Genomic DNA, 24,152 nt, shown 5'->3' with positions numbered 1-24,152 from the left:
CTATAAAACATGTACAACGACTTGCAGAATAACCTTACTTTTGTAGGGTACTTCATAAAGAACTTCACATTTGTGCCCATTAGATCATATCTTATTTAATTCCTAGTTCAGCTAAAAAAATGTTTTACCCTAACTCCCACCATTTTATATTCTTAGGCAATTTAAAAATCTCAGTTCCGTAAACTGTTAGTTCCTTTCACAATGCCTTGCATTTTGTCTCCGCTCTGTGCTTTCTCCAGTCATGTCTTTGGTTCACTTGTGCCCCTTAGGCATGGAGGTTGAAAACTAGGAAAGTGAGACATGTCTAATACAACTAAGGATACGGTAACTTTAGGGTTTTATTCCTATATAATCATTCAAACTATGGGAATGAATTGGAGTTATTTTTATAGAAGTGGTACTAAGTTTGTGTATGCTTATTCAGGTTTACATTTATTTGTTATTGTTAAACTTAGGGTGGCCCGTACTATGGATCCACTGGCAAAGAAGATCTTTAAAGGAGTTTTAGTAGCTGAACTTGTGGGCGTTTTTGGAGCATATTTTTTGTTTAAAAAGATGAACACAAGCCAAGGTAATCATAATTCAGAAATTAGTGTTTTGTAGGGGGGGTGTACAGTTTGCTAATGCATTTTAGGTTAAATGGCTTCTTTAGAGAAACTGCCTTTTCAGATTCAGGGTATTGATATTAGCCATTTTATGGGCACAAGGGGAAGAAGCTAGGTGTTATTATAGAATAAATGACTCTTCTTCCTAAAAAAAAAAAAAATTTAATGTTTGTGGACTAGGGAAAATGTTTCATACTTCCATGGATTTTACTAATGGGGGGCATAGAGCAGTGTCCTTGGTCTGGCTTAGTTTGGGAGCACAGATGGAAAAAAATCCAGCCTGCCCATTACACCTCATTGTTTGGTAAGACTGAAAAAGCAAGAGGTAGCATAGCTGAATTGTCAAGTAACCAGTTTCTCAAGCTAGCAGAGTGCTTCCTCTGCATCAATACTAGCCACTAAAAGCCTTTCCCATGCCACTGGCCATCACCAAAAGTGCTTTGTCATTTTGTGGGGGAAATTTTATATTAGTGCCCTCAACTTTTAAAATCAGGAAGTGCTACTTTCTCTTTCCCTAAAGCAGGGAATAGTAGTCCTGGGGTGGTGGCCATCTTTGAAACTTGTCATTTGCCTTCTTAAAGGACGTAAGGGTATAAAAGAAAACATCCAAACGGTATTTAAAAGCAAAGTAAAGTTTAAGATCACTTCAAAAATTGGGTGTAGTGAAGTCTTATGTCTAATTCTCTAACAAGGTAAAATGGCATCCATAAAAACAATTTATAAAATTACATAAGGGAATTTCACATTAACACTGAAAATTTGCTTTTAAATACCGTTTCAAAGTAAATTACATCATATATATAGGCCAAGTTTTAAAAACTCCAAAATAACTAGGGAAGGCTACATAAAAGGTTTAAGTGCAATTTACACCCTATTTAAAAAGATACAGTTCCTGGATTGCCAAGAAGGACTTTTAACACAAATTTCTAATTTATAGGATTCCTATCTTATAGACCCTAAAGCTAGCACTAAGTTATGGCTCCATGTGTTAAAACAATGAATTTCTAATCATGCCTAATTTTAAGACTTTTCATTAGATTTCAGGCAAACAATGAGCAAGAAATTCCCTTTCATCTTGGAAGGTATGTTTTTCCTTAAGTGAAATTAAGAGTACAAAACAACCTTTTCAGGTAACCTTTATAAACTGTTTCTTTATGACCAATTAAGGGCTAAATGACTTTAATTTTGTGATGCCAATTTCCAAAAATACTGTTCATTTCTATTTTCACTCCTTCTGAGAACACAGTGGAGAAAATTCTCATCCCAGTTAGCCAATGGGTTAATCCAGCTAATGGGCTGGATTCTTAATTCTTCCAGTGGGTTAAGAATGTAGACTTTGGAATGAGACATATCTGAGTGTGACGGAATCAAATCCACAGCTTAAAACTTAAAGCCAACCTCTGATTTGCGAACTTCTTGGAGCTTTTTCTTTCTCCGTCAAGTAGAGATAATAATGCCTATCTCATGAATTGTTGTAAGGATTAAACAAGATAACATTATGTAATTACTTCACACAGTATCTGGTATAAAGTAATGCTTAGTAAATAGTGTTCATTACAATGATTAGCAGAGATTCTAGAGCTTATACACAACACATGTATCCTATTGTCATCCTTTTCATTTTACCATGTAGAAATAAGGGGAAAAAAGCTTGATTTTTTTCTCAATATAGTTTAATTTTAACACTTTTACATGATTTCATAAATGACAGCTATTTCTATTTATAGTTTATTACAAATCCATTGAACACTCTGGAATGTATGGAATCAGAGAGCAAGATCAAGAAAAATGGCTGAACAGCAAAAATTAGGAGTAAGTAGAATTTTAACTTGTAATTTACTTAGAAAACACTCATTTTCTTTGCTTTTTAATTTTCTGAGTGGTTTTTGGCCTCTTTCTAAAATTTTTCTTCCTCTTGATGATGCTTTTCACATCTCTGTTGTGTAACCAGTCATCGCGTTCAGCCTCCCACCTAAGCTGTTTGAGACCTTTGAGGAGGGAGAAAAAAGATAAGCACATTGTAGACTCTTGGAGGCCCCACCAAACATCCTAACAGGAACGTCCAGTCTGCCATGACCTACAGTCATTTCCCATCCACTGCGCAAACCCCTCCTTGGTTGTTGCTTTCCTTCCATATTTATCATCAGAGATTTACTGTTTACAGCAAAGGAACAAATGCTCTTAAGATTTTATTTCCCCTGAACACTTACTGGTGAAAGAAGAGCAGCCAGTAACTATCAATATCAGAAATAATTAAAATGCCTATAAAGTATTTATAAAGTTACTTAGCAAATTCATACTATATAAAAATAGCCTGCCTCCATTAAAAAAAAAAAGTAACTTTTGTAGGCTGTAGTCTTTTTTCCTGTAGTATAAATACTTTTTAATCCCATGTGCTCTGCAGACAGAGGTGAAAAAGCCATTCTTTCCAGGTTGTAAGGAACCATTTATCCCTTCTTACTATAAAAAGGTCCTCCAAAAATATTCAGATTTTCAGAAATTCTAAGTTAAAGCCGAAGTTAGTTAACCTAATTCGAAGTTAAAACCTAAATAAAAATTCAAGTTACTTACTTGCATTATCTTTGTTAGCCATGGCATTCATGCCAATGTTATCAAACTTGGATCCCATATTTTCATCCAACAGGTGGCCAAACTTTAAAAGAAAAAAAGAGGGGGGGATGCACGTATTAGAAAACTTAAAAAACAATGTATCAATAGAATAGCTAACTGCTTAAAGCAGTACATTAGCCTTACCTCTTCAGCAGATACAAATAGGTTGGAGTCATTGAAATTTCTTTTCTTTTTTTTTCTTGGTCCTTAAAAAAAAGTATAAGTCTAGATTATTAAATTGTAAATCCAATGATTTTGGATAAATACAATCTTCAACATAGTTTTGTTAAAAAATATATATATTTGGGTTAAAACACACAATTACAATTATCTTCTAGTATCATTAGGTATCGGGCATTTAAAGACAGAAAAATAACTTAAAAGTTAGTATAAAGTTTTTTTTTTAAAGTTAATATCCTAATAGGACTGTTGAGGTGACAACAGTGTCTTCTTGTCTTTCAGATTTGACCATCGATCAAAGTTTGCCCTATTTCGTAGTATCAGGCAAGATTAAAATTCCAAAGTTGACATGGATGGATTTTAGACTAAGTGTAAACTCTAATTAAGTCAGAGGTTTTGTTCTTTGGACTGTGAAGAAATTGATGGAAGGTTTGTTTATTATGTGATAAATGGAGTTTTGCTTACTACTCAAAATAAACCTGTTCTTTAAAAAAAACTCCCCTGTAATTCTAAACATATAAACCTTTCAAAATAGATAAGATAGTAAAGTATCTATTTTTAATATTTATTACATTTTTTCTTTTCCATTATAGTTTATTACAAGATACTGAATATAGTACCCTGCGCTATACAGTAGGGACCTTGTTTATCCAATTTATCCCCCTTTCCTTTGCCCTTTGGTACCACAAGTTTTTCTTCTATGCCTGTGAGTCTGTTTCTGTTTTGTAAATAAGTTCATTAATGTTTATTACATTTTAACTCAAACTATCTAAAACTATATTAACTAAAAATATTGCTTTTATCCATTTTCACTTTACCTGAAACAATACTTAAAACTCTACATCAATGTCTCTACTAGAGCCACTTTGGAATAAAATTCATCATAAAATATTTATCGTGCTTTCTACATTTTTATCAAAAACTTAATATTGTCACCTGATATAGTACTTTTTTCCTTTTATTAGCACTGTAGAAGTTACACTAAAAGACATAATCTGTTATCATATACTTTAAAAATTCCTATCTGTTTTATATATTTCTGAGGTTATAGTCATTTTGTCATGGCAGCAAAATGGCAGATCTCATTAAAAAAGGAAAATGAAGTTAATAAAGAGCATGGGTTTTTAGATGGGTCAAATGGGAAGGATAAGAGTTGATAGAGAAAAGGAAAAAGGCAACAGGTGTCTACGGAAAATCCAGGGCTTATGTAGTATTGAATGGTTTAAACATGAATGAAATGATGATCTAGAGCTATTTAAATGAGAGGAGTGAATTTGGGAAGAAAAAATAATTGAAGGTGGATGTGACAAACAACATTTTTCATATATTAAAAATACGTTTAAGACTTCTTATCCATTAGAAAAGTTAATTTCCCAAAATGATAATGAACAATAGCTTTCCCATGCTCATTGCTTAGGTTTAAAAGAGACTCAATACATTTTCTTACCTTGAAATGACCCAGCAAAGTCAAAATCATTTGCACCTTTTCTCTTGCTTTTCTTACTATTGACTTTGAAGCTGACATCATCATCAAGTTCTGTTACCAAAAGAAACCCCGCTGTTACTAAGCAATTTAAGAAAACAGTAGAACTGCAATAGGGCTATGATGATGAATATTGATTAACTTTTAAAAACTACAAATTACCATTACCAACATTTTAAAAAGGCAGTATAACAGCTCGACAGGTATAGCACAGACAGCCTCATTGCTGATTAAAATAAAAGCCCAAAACAGAAACTCAACTGCTGATAAAACAACAACAAAAAAACCCTTCAGTTTCAAATGAGAGGAGAAAAAAGAAAAGGTCCTCTTTAAATTTCTGTCTGATCTGCGTATTAATCTGAATACAGGGTAATATTAAAAAACCTTCAACAGAAAAACTAGCCTATGCTGAGGAAGAAAGCTCCAGTTTGTTTCTGTCTTATGTTTTTAAAAGTTTACCTGGAATGCCCTCATTTTCATCTAACACATCCATGAATGTTCCTCCATCTTCCTCAATTTCACTAAATTCTTCATTCATACTTCCTAAGGAAACTTCATCATCATCCAAATTACCAAGGTCCTCATCTTCTGAATCTTCATCTTCTAAGTCATCCTTAGCTCCTTTTGCTTTCTTCTTCATGTTGCTGAAGAAAAACAACAACTTGAAATGTAAAAGAGGACTTTGTTTTCTCAAGTATGTTTTGGTGACCAGCAGGGCATTAGGCTGTTAACAGAATTCAAAGGAGAGTTACAGATGGCTCAGAGCCTTTATTTAATATACTAACGGGCATTATAAAGGTCCAAAATGAAAGTACTGTGTCCACTTCCCAAACTTCCTTCAATACCTAATACCTTTCTCCTATACTGTGCTCCACTGTTCCGAGGGACAATAATTTGAGAAATGCTGGGAAAAGTTAAAAAAAAAAAAAAATTGAAGAAATGTATTTTACCTAGCAAAGTCAAGGTCATCCTTTCCAGAGGTGAAACAATTATCTTCTTCAAACGTGTCTGCCAGAGAACAATATACAAACTGTGAGATGTAGCAAGGAATAACAAAGTTGACATATCTTACATTTGAATCAATCAACACATCATGATTTGGCTGTTCATGATAAGTAAACACCAAAATGATATACATCTGACACTGCTGGTGTTTTATTAATCTACACAAACCCATGAATATGCTGACCTTAATTAAATCCCTAAACTAAATGTGTTCCAGTTAACTTTAGCTTCTTTCTACAGTTCTTTTATGGAAAGAGGGAAAATATCAAATAAAACAATATTTAGCAATTGCAGACCTTTTTACTCCATTAGAACTATTTATGTGCTTATTTTTAGTAGGTGTAATATGATACGCAACATGTGAGCTCAATGTAAGCTTATCTAATTTCCCTTTTTATTTTCAGTCTAAATTCCAATAAAATTTTTCTAACTCTGTGGATTATAAAGGTAAACAAATTACCAATCATCTTTTCAAATTCCTCATCATCCACATCTTCTATACTTTCTTCATCTTCATTCCGTTTTTGTTTCACTTTAACACTAGCAACTTTTTTATAATACCTAAAATAAAATGCATGTTATATATTTGATAATTTTATCATAGGGCCCATTTTACTATAATCAAAGCACCTATGGCCAGTGTCACAAACAAGTGAAAAGCTGTTAACTCAGCTGATTTAGGCTTGGTTCTTCATAAAAACACCTTAACTCATCTTAATTAAATGGCATAGTAAAAGGTTGTTTTAGCATCAACACGATTGAAATGATAACAAGTATTCGAATATTAGAAACTGTGGCTCTAAATGACCTGTAATCACAATATTTTATCAGACTTTTTCTTCTATCAGGGTACAGTGAAACTTAGCATTTTGCAGATGGGATCATAGCCTCAAAATTCTTTACACAAAAAGTTTTTTAAAAAAGCAAACCAGGGACTTCCCTGGTGGCGCAGTGGTTGGGAATCCGCCTTCCAATGCAGGGGACACGGGTTCAAGCCCTGGTCCGGGAATATCCCACATGTCGCAGAGGAACTAAGCCCGTGCACCACAACTACTGAGCCCACGCGCCTAGAGCCTGTGCTCTGCAATGAGAAGCCCGCGCACCGCAACGAAGAGTAGCCCCCGCTCGCCGCAACTAGAGAAAGCCCGCGCACAGCAACGAAGATCCAGTGCTGCCAAAAAAAAAAAAAAGGAGCAAACCAAATCGAACCCAATTACCCAATCAACCAGATAAGATAATAGTTCCTTTACTATTACAAGGCATTAGTTTTAATACTAGTAGGTTTAGGACTTATCTCCATAGTAGTGCGGTGAATTTTGCTAATTCTACTCAGAGCCATGTTTTGGACAAATAACTCATGAGTTACAGATTTAAGCCTGTAAGAAAATTACTAGAGTAAAAAAATTTTTTTCAAAGTCAAGGCTCTTAAAATTTATGCTAAATTATTAAAAACAAAACCCTCAAATTTACTTGTTTTACTTTCATTTAGATATCTTAACGTTAGCAAAATGACATTTCTAAACTCCCCTCACAAAAATGGATTGACATATCCTTTGCCCTTTTCAAGATAGGCCTATGTTAACAAAGCATTTATGGAATCTAAAAATTTTAAATTTAACAGTTCTCCAAATGAAACAGTATTAAATATATTACCTGTAGAAAAACACTTCATCCACTGGTATTTGGCTTTCTTCTTTTGCAAGGAACTCCTTACTGTTAACTAGGAAAACAAGTTAAAATTTTTATTTAAGTAATTCTTTTTATATTATTCAAGCTCTTAAGACTAAATACAGAATACTTATAATTCTTTAGAATCTCAAAGATTCTAAAGTCTCATAATGTGAGGAAGTTGGACAGAAGGCACCTTATAAATTTATTTATTTATTTATTGGCTGTGTTGGGTCTTCATTGCTATGCACGGACTTTCTCTAGATAGGGCGAAAAGGGACTACTCTTCGTTGCGGTGGCTTCTCTTGTTGCGGAGCATGGGCTCTAGGCATGCAGGCTTCAGCAGTTGTGGCACATAGACTCAGTAGTTGTGGCTCACGGGCTCTAGAGCGCAGGCTCAGTAGTTGTGGCGCACAGACTTAGTTGCTCTGTGGCATGTGGGATCTTCCTGGACCAGGGCTTGAACCCGTGTCCCCTGCACTGGCAGGCGGATTCTTAACCACTGCGCCACCAGGGAAGTCCCTGGACAGAAGGCATCTCATAGTGAGAAGGACAACCTCTGGAAAAGTCTATGTGGAGGAAACCCAACATTTGAAACTTCATCGGCTGCAATACAGTTTGTAGCCATCAGTGCGTCACAGTGAAAGAACAGGGTTCTCTTGTCCTCCAGTTGCATCCAGGATCCAAATTTCAAGAGAAACAAAGACTCAAAAGAGTTCTCTTAATAATCACTTTAAACTTGTCATTTTTCACCTTGGAAAAATGACAACAATGCCTGCCATTCTGGGAATAGGAAGCAAACACAGAAGTATCCACAATTTAACTTAATACTGAGGAAAACTAAGAACCAAGAATAAGGAACTACAATATATTAGTGCTTCCTCATCAGAATAAAAATTTCAGGCTCATCTTGATTAAAAGGGTATTTGGCTTCTGATTCCAACTCTAACTTTGGGCAAGTCCTTTTATGTCTGGACCTCTGTGATATAAGTCAATTAGAAATTAAATGATTTATAAGTTGTAACTGAACCCTAGACTGTGAACAAAAAGGAGCTGGGATCTAGTATATAAAGAAATACCTGCTGTGAATACAAGAGCAGAATTAGATCCACAAGATGGGTACTAAATACCTGTTGAAATAAGTTTAAAATGATGCTCTGTGACAAAATCTGTTGTGGGTATTTCCGCCAAGCCCATTAGAGAGCTTAAAACGGTCTGAGCTGTAAAAGGTAATTATATGTGGGCAGTGTCACTGATAAAGCTATAGCTTTACCTATAGATGATACAAGAATGGCAAATGCTAATTGTTGAAGATGGGTGATGGTTATGGGTGGAGTGGGGAGGGTCCATCATATCACTTGTGTATATATGCTTTGGATATGTTTGAAATTTTCTGGAAAAAAAAAAAAGGCCTAATCTCAGTAAACTTGAAAATGCATACCAATCTTGGCAACAAAGATGGATAATATCTCTGGTGCTTAGGTTTTATTCTGATAAAGTAGAGCAAAGAATAACACAATTTATGTGTTACTGACTTGTACTGTTGTCAGGTTCAACCGTCCAGGCTTTATACTTACCAGCAAGACTACGAATATCCTTCATAAAATGTTTTCTTTTTGGCTGCATCACAACACTGTCTGTGTTTTCTGAAATGTAAAATCAAGACAGTGTAATGTAAAACCTAGTTATATATGCTCATGTTGTTTATTGAATATTAACAGTGAAAACCAAAATATTCATCAAATAGAAGCATACCTTTGCCTTTATGTGGCTTTGGATTTCGGTATACAAATCGATCCAAGAATCTCATTAGTGTGAAATCCTGTAGTGGATCCCCTGAATACTCAACATAATTTCCCTGAAAGGTAGGGGGAGGGAATTAAGAAATTATATATATACATCCAGAGAAAAAACAAGAAGAAAAGCATAAGCATCTATTACATTGCTTCGAAGGCACAAATATGCAATAAAAGACCCTTCAAATATCCCTTTCATGCATGTTATTCTTTTCTTGAAGAAATTAAACACACTCATACATATTCTACAATGCACTGCTGATTTTATGAATAGTCAAATAGTATTATGTAGGTTATCTAACCATTAACCAGGAACCAAACCCTGACTGGCAAACATGACAAAAGGGAAAGGGGAGGGCAATCTTTCTTCAGGAGCAAAGCCAGGATGTAGTAAATAACTCTTGTGGTTTTGTAATATCCTGTATTTCCATTCATCTCAAAGTGGGAAGAATTATCTGCTGCTCTGTATCAAACAAGTCATTGCTCCTTTACAACAGCAGAAAAATGTACACGATTCTATCTAGTAAACACTGACTAATTATTGATTATCTAAAACTGGATTACTTATTTTCTTTAATTTCTTGTCTTCTGAATATTTGAGACTTACCTGAAGGATAGTCTTTGCAAAAAGGGCCACAGAGGGATGAAAATGCTCAGAAAGCTAAAAAAAAAATGAAATAAGGTCAACTCCTACCACAGTTGCAGATTATTTAAGAAAATCCAAAAAACTGAAACTTAAGCCGATACATCAGAAGAGTGATTCTCAAAGTTTTGGTCTCAGGAACACTTTATATACTTAAAAATCAAGGACCTCAAGAGCTTCCGTAATTTAAGTGGGATATATCTATTGATATTTACCTTATTAGAAATTACAACAGAAAAATTTTAAACACTTATAGTTCATTTAAAATTAACAATAGGGCTTCCCTGGTGGTGCAGTGGTTAAGAATCCGCCTGCCAATGCAGGGGACACGGGTTCGAGCCCTGATCCAAGAAGATCCCACATGCTGTGGAGCAACTAAGCCCGTGCGCCGCAACTACTGAGACTGCGCTCTAGAGCCCATGAGCCACAACTACTGAGCCAGCGTGCTGCAACCACTGAAGCCCGTGCACCTAGAGCCTGTGCTCCACAACAAGAGAAGCCACCACAATGAGAAGCCTGTGCACCTCAACAAAGAGTAGCCCCCACTCGCCGCAACTAGAGAAAGCCCGTGCGCAGCAACGAAGACCCAACACAGCCAAAGATTAAATAAACAAATAAATTTTAAAAATAAATAAAATTAACAATAAACATATTACATATTAATATGTTTTATGAAAAATCACTTTTTCAGAACAAATTAATATTAGTGATAAAAGTAGCATTATTTTCCAGTTTTGCAAATCTATTTAATGTCTGTTTTAACATAAGACAGTGGATTCTCATATCTGCTTCTGTATTCCATGTTATTTTAGTTGAAGTATATGAAGAAAATCTGGCTTCACACAGATATATAGTTGGAAAAAATAGGATTAACCAATAGTCTTTCACATAATTGTGGGGTTTTTTTCTTTGATACTATACTGAAATTGAAGATTAGTTGCAGTATGGAATCTGAAACCCTATCAATCAGCTTTTGGTACTTGCTACTTAAAATTAACTGGTCTACAGTGAATGGATCTTTTATCCATGCTTGACTTCATAACACTGTGTATTAGTCATATGGAGAATACTGACTTTGTGAGTTATGCAGTTCTTCCAAATGCTGGTCACATTTCATTCAACATCACAGAAATCACATTGTTAGTATCACCACTCCTTTCAATCAGAAAAGGTACTGAGAAACTGTTAAGCTCAAGATGGTGGTTACAGGAGTTCTAAAATTTTAACCTTTGCTTAAAAGCTTGAACGTTATCATTGACAACACATACTGTCAGCTGTTTTGATTGAAGTAACAGGTTCACGTCATGCATTTTCAAGAAAATATCTCTCAAATACCCAAGTCTGAATGACCAGCCTGTCTGTCAGCCAGCCAGCTAGCTGCATTTCCAACAACTACACAGGCACTTTTCCTTGAGACATGAGACAACCCTCATACTTAGGTCTGCAGCAGAGTGTGTTATGTGTTCTTGTTATATATACACACAGAATATTAAAAAGACATGTATGTACTTTGGGGTCAAGATAATAAAATCAACAATTTTTCCTGCCTCATCGTTCTTATGTGATGCTGGCGTTTTTCCCCCTCTGCAAGTATGTGGCAATGAAGAATGTAATGCCCATGAGTGCAGCCTGGTACTACTGTTTGTATTTGTTTTAAGGCACCAGCAGTTTTATCCATCATTTCTTTAATACCATCAGTGCCACTGTCAATAGTGACAAAGGCAAATAATGTCTTGGTATCACTAGGAAAGTAGCTGTGACCTTGCAGACTCGCTAACAAGGTGTCAGGGACCCACAGGAGTCTGCATGGGTAGACACTTGCTTTAGCAAAAAAATCATAGAAAGCTTAGCAGAAATATGAGTTCCTTTCACACATTTAAAAAGTAACTTTGCTTGCAAAAAGTTTTATTATCACAAAACCTTTCAGAGATATCTAAGGCATAAAGCAAAATTTATCCATTTTACAGAGCCATTATGTGCAACAGTGTGCTTACAAAAAGCAAAATTTACTTATAGCCATGTATAACATCCTTTTTTTTTTTTTTTAACATCCTTATTTTGCAGGCACATTATTTAAGATTTTCTACATGTGAATGTAGAAATGTGTAAATTTAACGTTTTTCAGAGGCAACAGAAATATGGGTTATAAGGCATTACAGCCAGGTGACATACTTCAAATTGCTTTCTTATGCCAATTAATGTCTAAATAACTAAACTCCTATATTTATCACTTATAAGAAAAATGGAAACTTGAAAGTGTTAAATCCATGGGGCAAATATATAGCACAGTTGAATTAAGAGACAATTTGAAATTATTTTACCTTTTTGAGTTCCCAAAGACTTGTATTTTCAGCTCCACAGAACAAAGGGTTTCTACTGAATGGATCATATGTGTTTAACTGTTTGCCACCTGAGAACACAAATACAGTATTTCTCAAATGCTCTATTCCTAGCCCAAGAGGTCACTACACCCACCAGGATCAATGCTGTCACTGACAATTATTAAGTATCAACATTTTTAGTTAGCCAGTCATCCTACCTAGAATAAAAACTCCAAGCCACCAGAATTTATCTTGGTACCTAAGCTAGCATTTGCTATTGAGTAAACCAGGCAGCATATTTATCCCAACTACTAAAAGCTCCCCTTCAAAATTTATCCCCTTTTCAAATAGGTACCCATTTCTCGGTCAATTAGGTCATTAAGTGTTAAGATGACAAATGACGTGAAGATGAAACAGGTCTAAATTCTTTTGGAGCTTTAGAGTACACTGAATGTTTGTCATTAAATTATGCCCAGAAGTCAGTCTCACTTGGAACAGGTTTTATATTATCTTCTTCATGTTTTTAGCAACTCCAGATTAGAAAATTTAAAACAAGGAAACTTCAGAACACGCAAGAAACTGTCTACTTCACAATGCACATGCCTGTCATCCTTCTAAAGGATTATTCCCAGTTTAGCCTTCAGGGCAACTGACGGATTCTTTTAAAAACTTCCTGGTGGCTACCATATTTCTCTTTTATACTTCACAAGCAAACTAAAGTTCAGAGAGATGAAATAATTTGACCAAGAGTCCCACAACAAGTTTGAAGAAATGGGTCTGGCACCTTTCTTGATCCTCAAGGCTAGTGTGCTTTTCTTTACAGCCTCAAATGAAAAGCCTGCATTTCTAAGATTTCTTTTGGCTCTAATAGTCTATTAATAGACTTAATTCAGTTTGTGTGTATGGAAAACATAGTTTCTATATCAAGAATGTTTTCAATCCTAAAACATTACTTTAAGGAACTACAGAGGGTAAACATGATGCTTGAACAAAGTAACCACAAGTTCCACACTATTCACAATATGGAACCAAATACTTTTGTTTATAAATCAAACTTTGTGTACACATATGTGTTGTTTTCATATATGTTCCATGCAGGAGGCCTTTACATGTACAGATAAAGATCAAGAAACTAAAACTCATTCAAAAGTATAAACTTATTACACTTACAGCTGAAGGAAAAGAGATCTACTGTGCATCTAACATGGCCAAAGTTTTCTCACTAAATCTTCACAGCTCCAAAAGGTATCTGCTTTAATTTCTAAGATTTAAATTATTTTAAAAGATGTATTTATTATCTGTAGTACTGTTCATAAATAAGTCAATGATTCATTATATTAAAAATTTACTTCTAGGATCCTAATTATATCTGGTTATGAGTGTTCCCACCTAAAATAAAGCAATATTGAGGACTTCTAAAATGGTATAATATTAGTTTCTATTAAGATTAAAGAGGAATCCAGTTCCTCGGTTTAAAAATTCAAGAAAATAATTTAAAGATTTAAGAAACTCACCTTTCAAATTATCAAAGTGCACCCAAGAAGCAGACTCTAACTTTTTGGTTTCCACATGACTTTCAGACACAGTTTCTTCCATCTCAACTTTTTTCATGGTATCTGTATCTGTTTCTTTATCTGCATCAGTGAATTTTTCTGTTTCTTCATCATCTCCTATGTCAATAAAATTTTCTTCCTCATCAGACTCCTAAAAAAAAATGGTTTAATGAATCTGGGTTAATCAACGGGAAGAGTATTCAATTACATGAAGTAGTTTTGAAGAAGATCTGTTTATTGCAATTCTGATGAAACGTGAAAGTTCCATCAATGGAATTTAGAATGAGAGGAGACCACATTCTTATTCCTAAATGTAACAGAGTTAAGTTTTGAGCCAAGAATCCCTGAGACTTTGAAAGCATTCAGCCCTCAAATGAATTGAGCTGTTGTACAATAACCCTATGAGGTAGGTGCTATTATGTCCATTTCACAACTGAGGAGATAGGCTTAAGAGATCTATTAGCTCTATAACTGTAACTATCTCATATAATCACATTTTAGGGTAGTCTGTTACGAGTAAAGGGGTGAAGCAACATGCCCACCTAGTAAACTGTACACCTGGGACTAAAATCCAGGTCGGTCTAATTCCAGGACTCACACTCTGCTCCAGAGAACTAAGTTAGTTATTGTCACTGAAGCAAAGAAGAAAAATACCAAATATATTTCAGAACCCACTCGATTTAAAAAGCAATTGTAAAATATACCGGAGGATCATCTAGTTGACTTCTTAAACCTGGTTTTGCTTTAAGGATCTCAGACACGAGATATAAAGCTCCACATATGAATGGCGGCATCTGTTCACACGTAACCTGAAGTAACCTCTTCACAAAAGCCTTCACCCTCCGCAACATGATGTCAGCTTTCAGAGACTTGTAGACAAGGTTAAGAAACATGGCTTGCTTAGAACACAACAGTAACCCCGGATCCAGCATCTTCCTGCAAAACAGAAACAAGATTGCGTTTATTCATAAAACATCCCCATACCCAGCAACTACTAGAGGCAACTACTAACCTCATCTTAGTCAGGAATAACCTTGCTGCTTATTTTAGAACAAGAGACCATTTCTGCCCTAAGATGTAAGATGGAAGTCAATGACCAGAATAGAAAGAGTGATGATAGTACCAGGGGGAAGAAAAGCCACAGGAGCACGACTTTCTTTTTTGTGTGTGGTTTCTTTTCTCTTTTCCAAGTGGTTTTCTATTCTCTAGACCAACAGGGCGCAGCCCTAACAGCATAATTTTTCATATAGATGAAGAACTGCGCACGGAAGGCTAATCCAAAACCAAACAGTGAAAACTGACCTATGAAAGCAGTCAACTAGACCAGGGTTCTTATCCTTGCATCACTACCCACTAGCTGGGTGACCAGAGGCTGCCTCCACATGGCTCTAGTGAAGACTGTGCATGTATAGTAGAAAACTGGATTGTGAGAATCTCTTGTTCAATGTACTACCTGTGTAAATCCTTCCTATACACTATTCTGTGCCCAGAATGCCATTCTCCAACCGTCTGCAAGTCCATAGGTTCCTCCGTTATTCTCTATCTCAGTCCCATGTTTATCTTCTTTATAGTTTAACACATTTTGTTTCCTTTCTCTTTTTTCCCCCCAAAGTCCAATGGAACAGGGACTGTGCCTGTGTTATTCACTGTTGTAACCCCAGTGCCTGGCACTTAATAAGCACTCAATATTTGTTGAATGAGTAAGTGGTTCATTCCATGGCAAGTGCTCGTTCAATGTCCCTCGTGACTGAGGATTGCTCACTCTCACTCTAGGAGCACAGTCCAATTTTGGACAACTCATTTTTGCCAGAAAACACCTTCTTTATCCACAGCTGAAATCTGCTCCTGTGTAATTTCCAACCATCAATTTTACTACTGCCTTCTGAAGCAACACAAGCAACAAGCGCAAAAATAAACAAGTGGGACTACATAAAACTAAAAGCCCTCTGCACAACAAAGGAAACCATCAACAAAATGAAAAAGCAACATATGGAATGGAAGAAAATATTTGCAAACCATGTATCTGATAAATGGTTAATATAAAAAATATATAAGGAACCTCATAAAATAGCAAAAAACTCCCAAATAATCCAATTTAAAAATGGGCAAAGGACCTGAATAGACGTTTTTCCAAAGAAGACACACAAATGGCCAAAAGGTACGTGAAAAGGCGCTCAATACTACTAATCATCAGGGAAATGGAAATCAAAATCACGTTGAGATATCAACTCACACCTGTTAGGATGGTTATTATAAAAAAGACAGGAGTTAACAAACATTGACAAGAATGTGGAAAAAATGGAACCCTTGTACACTGTTGGTAGGAATATAAATTGCTACAGCCATTATGGAAAACAGTATGGCAGTTCCTCAACAAATTAAAAATAAAACTATCATATGACCCGGCAATGCCACTTCAGGGCATATATCCAAAGGAAATGAAGTCAGTATCTCAAAGAGCTATCTGCACTCCCACATTCACTGTATTATTCACAATAGCCAAAGTATGGAAACAACCTATGTGTGTGTCAACAGATGAATGGATAATGAAGATGTGGTATATACACACAATGGATTATTATTCAGCCACAAGAAAGAAGGAAGCCCTTTTTGTGACATGTATGAACCTGGAGGACATTATGCATAGTGAAAAAAGAGAAAGATGACTACTCTAATGTCATGTGTATGCAGAAGCTTAAAAAAAATCAAATTCATAGAAACAGGGAACAGATTGGTAGGGGGTGGGGTAATGGGGAGATGTTGGTCAAAGGGTGTAAGCATTCAGCTGCATGGTGAATATAGTTAATAATACTGTATCGAGTACTTGAAATTTGCTGAGAATACATCTTAGGCATTCTCAATCCCTCCCCCCCCCCCGTAGTAACTATGTATGTGAGGTGATCCATGTGTTAATTAACTTGATTACGGTAATCATCACAATGGATACATGTATCAAATCTTCATGTTGTATGCTTTAAATATATACAATTTTATAGGTCAATAAACTGGTTAAAAAACCCACAACAAAATAACCTAATTATATTTTTACACGACAGCCTTTCAAATACTTGACCATTTACTATAGCTATTATTTGTCCTTCTCTCCCCCAAAATCTCTCTTCTGCAGGCTGCTGAGATATTATCTCATATGATAATTTTAAAATTCTCTCTTTATCCTGTTTGCTGAATCCTAGAGATGCTCCAAATGGTCTGGACCCCCAGGACATTAGGACACCCAGAATTAATACAATCCTCCAGATAACCACTCCAAAAGTGGAATCAATCCTTTTGTTCTAAGCACTTTTAATTTTTTTCTACTAACACCAGAAATGAAAATATTTAACCTTGCGAGGCATTTTCATATTGCTCACATATCTAGTTTTCCCCATTTGTCAGTTCCACAATTCTAGTACCTACTGGTGATATTCTGAGAAAGTCTATGTTATTCATATAATTTTTGCTATTCTACTTTCTCTCTTCTCATTTGAATTTTTCAACATTTCCATCCATTTTGGCGCTCATTTTAAATCATAAGTTCCATTAGGCATCAAAAGAAAAACTTGAGAATTTAGATGGCTGTTGTCTCCACCATTTGACCCAGAATACGTCCCTGGAGTTTTTGATAAATCACGTTTTTGTAAACCAAATTGCTTCTTCATTTCTTTTATCCCTCAACTAATATCAGGGAATTTTTATTTAAGGGATTTTTAATAAAACCAAGAGAAAATAAATACTTTAAAAAGGCTTAAAAGCCCTTTGAGGGAATCCATCTGTGAGAGCTCTTGGCAAACAGTAATTTAAAGAGTTAGGAATGTACTCCTCAGAGATGTTAGACTGCTGTGTTAAACTCTGACATGTTAAATGGATATCAGAAATATATGTTTTCCAATAGATTCCACACACTTTCGAAAAATTAGAAATTCTTATGACCCTCAAAAGTTACCAAAAAACCTAATCCTGAAACCTCTACATTTTCAGCCTTGGAAGTCTTTCCAAACTAAGAAGAGTTGTTAAGTATTTGTTACTTTATTTTTTAAAAAAATTAAAACATTTCTTTTTGGCCACACTGTGCAGCTTGCGGGATTCTTAGTTCCCCAACCAGGGATTGAACCCAGGCCATGGCAGTGAGAGCGTCGAGTCCTAACCACTGGACTGCCAGGGAATTAGGGTTACAGTACTTTAAAAGACTGTAGACTCTTAAGAGCTGTGGAAAGGCCTCTGAGATTCTTTTTAGTGTATCAGTGCAATCAGGGCCATGAAACACCATGAACTCCAAGTCAATAGGCCTGGATTTGCCACCTAACTTGGCCTCATACTGTCTGTGTGACCTTGCACAAATTATTGTACCTCACAGGCTGGAGAGCTGTTAAGAGGATTAAATTTAAGAAATGTATGTGAGTAGTAATAATAATAATGATGATGATAATGGTAGCAGCCAACACTTACAGAGCACTTACTATGTTGTTGGGCATTGTTAAATTCATACCATACACTAACGATGACATGGGTTTACAAATACATTAACTCCTTAATCTTATTAAAATCCCAGTTCTGTCATTTTTTAGCTGTGTAATGTGGGGAAGTTTCGTAATCTTCATAATAACCCTACGGGATAGGTGCTTCCCTTGACATTTTATAGATGAATAAAAGCACAGTAAAATGGGATTGATCATGTTTACCAATATGGTTTTAATGAGGATTAAGTATTTGTCCAAAGTTACACAGCAAGCTAATGGCTGGTATTCAAATCCAGTTCATGTAGCTTAGGTCCAAGATATTAACCACTATGTTACATTTCTCACAAGACATATGTATGTAAAATTAGAAAAACGAATTAGAAGGAAATACGTAGCTTGTTGGTGTACTTCAACAGTTCTCAAGTGTACAAACTGTTCAAAATATCAGCCCCCAGTGGGTGCACTGCAGAACAGTTGCAAAATTCAGTAAATCTAGTACCAAAGTCTTAATCTCAATATTTAAAAAAAATTCCAAAACTGCAAACCCCAACCCTCCTATCTAAAAACATTCTTGTTTACCATTTGTCCTCCCCAATTTGAACGAAAGTGCCTCTAGAGGTGGGAATTTTGTTCACTGTGCTATATCCTGAGTTCTGGAATAGTGCCCAGCACATAGTTGACACTCAAAAAATTCTTGTTGAATGAACGACTAAATGGCTGTGTGAAGGACAGGAGGAAAGAAATACAGGACCGAGGATGGGGACTTCTCAAAATAAAAAATAATAAATGACGTATTCAAAACATATAATACAGATGCCCAACAGAGAGCCAAAGATTAAATGACTCAAAGTTGGTGAATAGCAAGTTGCTGAGAGGGGCCAAAAATCCTACTTTCTAAGTCTTTCTATTGCCCCACAGAGGGGCACTGCATTATATTAGACCACATTACTTCTCATTCACACACTGGAATAGTAGGTACTTACCGATATAATGCTGCATAATATCGATCTGATATCGTCTGCTGAGAATTCATTACTTGGAAGAGCAACATTAAAGCCTGCACACTGGTATTAAAATTCACAATATGCAGCACTTTGAACAGCGTGTCAACCTGCTCCCTCACTTTGTCATCACCAGTCTGGGCATAGGGATATGCCCTATTCACTCCTGTTAAAAGGGCACTGAGCATTTTTGACTCAATATCTTTTTTCTTGATGCAAGTCCGAAAAAAACAAAAATAAAGAGTTATTAGTTTGTTAGCTAATTCACTTTCTTCATGGGAGAGGGCCATTTGATTTAAAAAGCAAATTGCATAATACTGGGCTTTGGAGCTGATATTTGAGCGGAAAAGCAGTCTTTCTACTTCACTACACACAACTCCTTTCATATTGGGATGTTTACAAAGCAATGTCTCCAACAGATGGGAGGCTTTGGTGGCTATTCTGTTCTGAGGATCTCCCAGTTTATTTACCACGTGCACAAGAAGGGCCTTTTCTTCCTCAGGTTTGTTACAAAGAAGCTCATGAGCCACTACAAGGGCTCGAATTTTGGTGGTTACTAATGAATCATGACTTAAAGTTTCTAAGACTTGCACAAATTCAGCCACTAAGTGTTTCAGCTGGTGTTCAAAATACCATAATATGAGTCTTCTATCTCTTGAGTCCTTGTTGCCACTGGACAACTGTTCTAGTTTGTTGAAAGGATGCTGGCTGAAAATCCGTAGCTTTCGACTGTCTGGCAAAAGGTCTGTAATGAGTAACTCTTTGAAAGTATCCAAAGCCATGAGGCACTGCTGTTTGCTACCCTTCTTTTTAACAAGGTTCAGGAGAGTTTCTACAAACTGGAGTGTGTGAATAGCATCCTCCTGAATAAGAAGAATCATGGCTGCCATTCTGTCACCTAGCGTCCCTGATGACACAATTGCCTTCATCCAGGTAGAAGAGGCTCCCTTTTGATTATTTGTCTTATTTTTGAATAAGTTGATTTCATGTTCATACAACTTCTGAGCCAAGGTTTTGTACTTAGACACAACATCCTGAGGCTGGGGTCCCAAAGAGTATTCATTGCTATACTCCAGATCATACCATTTGCCTCCAGACTTAAGTAACAATATCCGTCTCTCAAAAAATTCAAAGATATCCTGTTGCTTATCTCTCTTTGCTTTTGTTATGGCACTGCTGTTCTCATCAGAATGTTGTTCTGGCCTCTTCTTATTTTTCACCTTACTTTCACTTTCTGCTGTATTTTGCTTTTTATTATCTACTTTAGATACTCTTGCTTCTTTTTTGCTGGCTTCTTGTTTTTTAGCTGGTTGATCTTCTTCAATTAAGAAAGCTTTTGCATACTTGGCCAAACTAAGATTTTGAATAAATGCTTCCAATTCACCCTGCTGAAGATCATCAATTGCTCCTTTTTTGCCTCCATCCACCACTTCCTCATTCTCATCCAAAGCAGTCAGCATAAGGTAATCTTGCTGCATAAAAATATAAGTTAAAAATAAATTACAAATCCAACAGTTTAGTTAAAACCTCAAAAGTTAATTTGATATCTATATCCTTGAAATCAATTATCCATGAAATTGAGTTATCACAGTATTGCCTAGGCTCCCACCTACACCCAAAGTACTTACTTGATAGATCAAAGATTTAAATGTGAAAAATGAAACCATAAAGTAATAGGAGAAAGCACAGCATAATTAAAAAAATAATTCCAGGGACTTCCCTGGCGGCCCAGTGGTTAAGACTTCGCCTTCCAATGCAGGGGGTGCGGGTTCAATCTGCTGGTTGGGGAGCTAAGATCCCACATGCCTTGTGACCAAAAAAAAACCTAAAACCTAAAACAGAAGCAATATTGTGACAAATTCAATAAAGACTTTAAAAATGGTCCGTATCAAAAATAACTTTAAAAATAAAAATAAAAATTTTTAATTAAAAAGAATATTAAAAAAATAATTCCAGAGTAGGGAAAAATCTTTCCAAATTTGACATAAAACTCGGGGTCCATAAAGAAACGAATGGATATATTTATTATTCTCTTACACACAAAACATATACAAAAATTGAAAGACAAATAATAAGCTGGAAAAAACAACTGGCAACTCATATCAAAGTAATTTGGCTTAATATGTAATATAAAAGTTCCTATACATCAGCTAAGGAAGTGACAACCCAACAGAAAGATGTGCAAAGGATATAAACAAACGGTTCATAGAAAAAAAAGTGGTTCTTTAAAAATGTGAAAAGATGCTCAACCTCACTGACATTTAAAGAAGTCCAAATTAGAACCACAATGACACATCTATTTTTTAATCTGCCAGAGAAGCAAAGATAAAATTAAGACAGGTGTTGTTGGGGAAAGGGTGGAGGAAAAGGCACTTTCCTAAATGGCTGATGGAAGTGTAAACTGGCACAACTTCTATGGAGAGCAATTTGTCAACTTCAGTCAAAATACAAGACAAATCCTTTGACCCAGCAGTTCCATTTCTATAAATTTAGGTTATGCATACACTTACAAATGTGGAAAAAGATATATATGTTCAAGGTTATTTACTGAAGCATTATTTAAAATAGCAAAAGATTGACAACTTAAATATCCACAATAAATGGCTAGTTAGATAAATTAAGAAAATGATGTTACGGGCATAAAACCAAAGACAGAACTTTAATTCTTTTTTTTTTTTTTTTTTTAAGTTTTTGGCCGCACCCCACGGCATGTGGGATCTTAGTTCTCCGACCAGGGATCGAACCCACGCCTCCTGCATTGGAAGGCAAAGTCTTAACCACTGGACCACCGGGGAAGTCCCAGGACAGAACTTTATACTGATGTGGAGAGATCTCTAATAAAACAGTAAGAAAAAAAAGATTTAAAATATTACATAGTGTGGTACCTTTTGTGTAAAAAATAACAAACATAGGTGTGTGTGTGTGTATCTGCTTGGAAGATATAAAAGACACAAAAATAATTGCTTGCTGGAAGGGAAACTGCATGGCTGGAGATAAAAGTGGGAAAGAAGACTTTTCATCCTGTACCCCCCTCCTTTAAACAAAACAAAACAAAGCAAAAACCAAAACAAACCTTTTCATAACATGTGCATATATTATCTACTCAAAAATTAAATACAACCCAAGTACAGAGCAAACTGTGAATCTGCCCCGGTAAGTTGCATTTCTCCTGCCTCCAATCGCGCATCCTCCCCCTCCCCATGTTGCCCAGAAGGTCTAGTCTGAAAACAAAACATTTAATAAAAAGCAAAGCTCTGTTACATATTTGCTACAAATCTTCTAAGGTTTCCCATCAAATTCAGAAGATAAGCCCATCCTCTTACCTCTCTGACCTTTTTTTTTTTTTTTAACATCTTTATTGGAGTATAATTGTTTTACAATGTTGTGTTAGTTTCTGCTGTATAACAAAGTGAATCAGCTATACATATATATATCCCCATATCCCCTCCCTCTTGCATCTACCTCCCACCCTCCCTATCCCACCCCTCTAGGTGGTCGCAAAGCACCGAGCTGATCTCCCTGTGCCATGCAGCTGCATCCCACTATCTATTTTACATTTGGTAGTGTATATATGTCCATGCTACTCTCTTACTTTGTCCCAGCTTACCCTTCCCCCTCCCCGTGTCCTCAAGTCCATTCTCTAGGTCTGTGTCTTTATTCCTGTCCTGCACCTAGGTTCATCAGAACCATTTTTTTTTTAGATTCCATATATATGTGTTAGCATATGTTATTTGTTTTTCTCTTTCTGACTTACTTCACTCTGTATGACAGACTCTAGGTCCATCCACCTCACTACAAATAACTCAATTTCATTTTTTCACGGCTGAGTAACATTCCATTGTATATATGTGCCACATCTTCTTTATCCGTTCATCGGTCGATGGACACTTAGCTTGCTTCCATGTCTGACCTCATTTCTTACTGCTCTCCTCTCACCTCACTTGCACTGTTTTTAGTGTTCCTGGAACAACAAAACCAAAAAGGCTCAGTCCTTTCTTTCCTTCAATTTTCTGCTCGAAAACTCAGGGGTGGGTCCCCCGATCACCTCGTTTAAAACTGTAACGCCTCGCCCATTTATTATCCTCCCTCCTCGTTTTAATTTTCTCCGCTCAGCGTCTGATATACAATGTATTCCAAAGTTTGGTTACTGTTTCTTTGCCTTAATTAAGATGTAAATTCCAAGAGCGCAGAGAGCTTCTTGGGCGTAAACTGAGCGTGTGGGTGTACTCTGTGAGAATAGAAGTTAAATTCCAATACCACTGGGGCTCCAAACACTGATACCACGAGGTCAGGACCAAAAAAAAAAAAGTCAGTCCTCTCCGACCTGATAGAGTGCCAGTTATACTACGTCAATAAAATGAGATGACACCTACATCCTAAGAAAAGACACGGCATAAAAACGTTCAATTCTAAACGACTTTTCTCTTGCAAAGAGCAATGGGAAAAAAGTGCGGGAAGCGCACCGAGCACATTTCGAAACTGGGATCTGGGTCCACGACGCCCTCCCACTCTGCAGCTCGGGGGCTGCCGGGCCACTTGCCCCCGCCACTCGCGGGACCACTCCACGCGCCTGTGTTTCCCTTCTCTTGGAGTCCAAGGCCATTACCTTGGTGCCCCCGAGCCGTAACACCTCCTGCAGGGAGAACCCATCGTCGGTCTCATCGTTAGCATCCTCGTCGTCCTCGTCCGGATCTTCCACCGCTTCCTCCGGGAGCCAGGGCCGCTTGGCGTGGAACTCCAAAGGTTTCTTAGCGGCCGCCATGGCCAGCAACGCTCACGCACACGGCCCAAAGCTTCCTTCCGCTTGGCCGGGTGACGTACTTCCTGCAG

At 36.4% G+C, this 24,152-nt stretch overlaps 2 protein-coding genes across 7 annotated transcripts in view; one reads left to right on the top strand and one right to left on the bottom strand.

Moving 5' to 3' along the window:
- CEBPZOS (CEBPZ opposite strand) overlaps window positions 1-4,175 on the top strand; it is a 34,862-nt gene extending 30,687 nt beyond the window's left edge. For all 3 annotated transcript variants that reach the window (XM_082427914.1, XM_082427913.1, XM_082427915.1), the window contains 4 exons: window positions 456-571; window positions 1,643-1,687; window positions 2,333-2,417; window positions 3,678-4,175. In XM_082427914.1, coding sequence (XP_082284040.1) covers window positions 456-571; window positions 1,643-1,687; window positions 2,333-2,415 — 244 coding nt within the window. In that variant the 3' untranslated portion in view covers window positions 2,416-2,417; window positions 3,678-4,175. The remainder of the gene's footprint in view (window positions 1-455; window positions 572-1,642; window positions 1,688-2,332; window positions 2,418-3,677) is intronic.
- Window positions 2,411-24,147, bottom strand: CEBPZ (CCAAT enhancer binding protein zeta). 4 transcript variants are annotated; one of them, XM_082427661.1, is made up of 16 exons: window positions 23,929-24,146; window positions 19,305-20,794; window positions 14,569-14,800; window positions 13,826-14,015; window positions 12,312-12,400; window positions 9,955-10,008; window positions 9,307-9,409; window positions 9,129-9,197; window positions 7,537-7,603; window positions 6,344-6,444; window positions 5,829-5,886; window positions 5,338-5,522; window positions 4,843-4,932; window positions 3,360-3,421; window positions 3,177-3,258; window positions 2,411-2,593 (listed from the first exon to the last, which is right to left on the bottom strand). In XM_082427661.1, exons 1-16 carry the CDS (start codon window positions 24,082-24,084, stop codon window positions 2,457-2,459), a joined length of 3,165 nt encoding a protein of 1,054 aa, XP_082283787.1. In that variant the 5' UTR covers window positions 24,085-24,146; the 3' UTR covers window positions 2,411-2,456. The 4 variants fall into 4 exon arrangements, with proteins under 4 accessions (XP_082283787.1, XP_082283788.1, XP_082283790.1 ...); XM_082427662.1 differs by lacking the exons at window positions 9,129-9,197; window positions 9,307-9,409; window positions 9,955-10,008; window positions 12,312-12,400 and having other exon boundaries at window positions 23,929-24,144; XM_082427664.1 differs by lacking the exons at window positions 2,411-2,593; window positions 3,177-3,258; window positions 3,360-3,421; window positions 4,843-4,932; window positions 6,344-6,444 and having other exon boundaries at window positions 5,388-5,522; window positions 5,829-5,908; window positions 23,929-24,147.
- Between the last annotated feature and the right edge of the window lie 5 nt (window positions 24,148-24,152).

Source organism: Balaenoptera physalus (genome assembly GCF_965194825.1).
Source record: "Balaenoptera physalus genome assembly, chromosome: 15".
NCBI lineage: Eukaryota > Metazoa > Chordata > Mammalia > Artiodactyla > Balaenopteridae > Balaenoptera > Balaenoptera physalus.
This window is presented reverse-complemented; position numbering and strand designations above follow the sequence as displayed.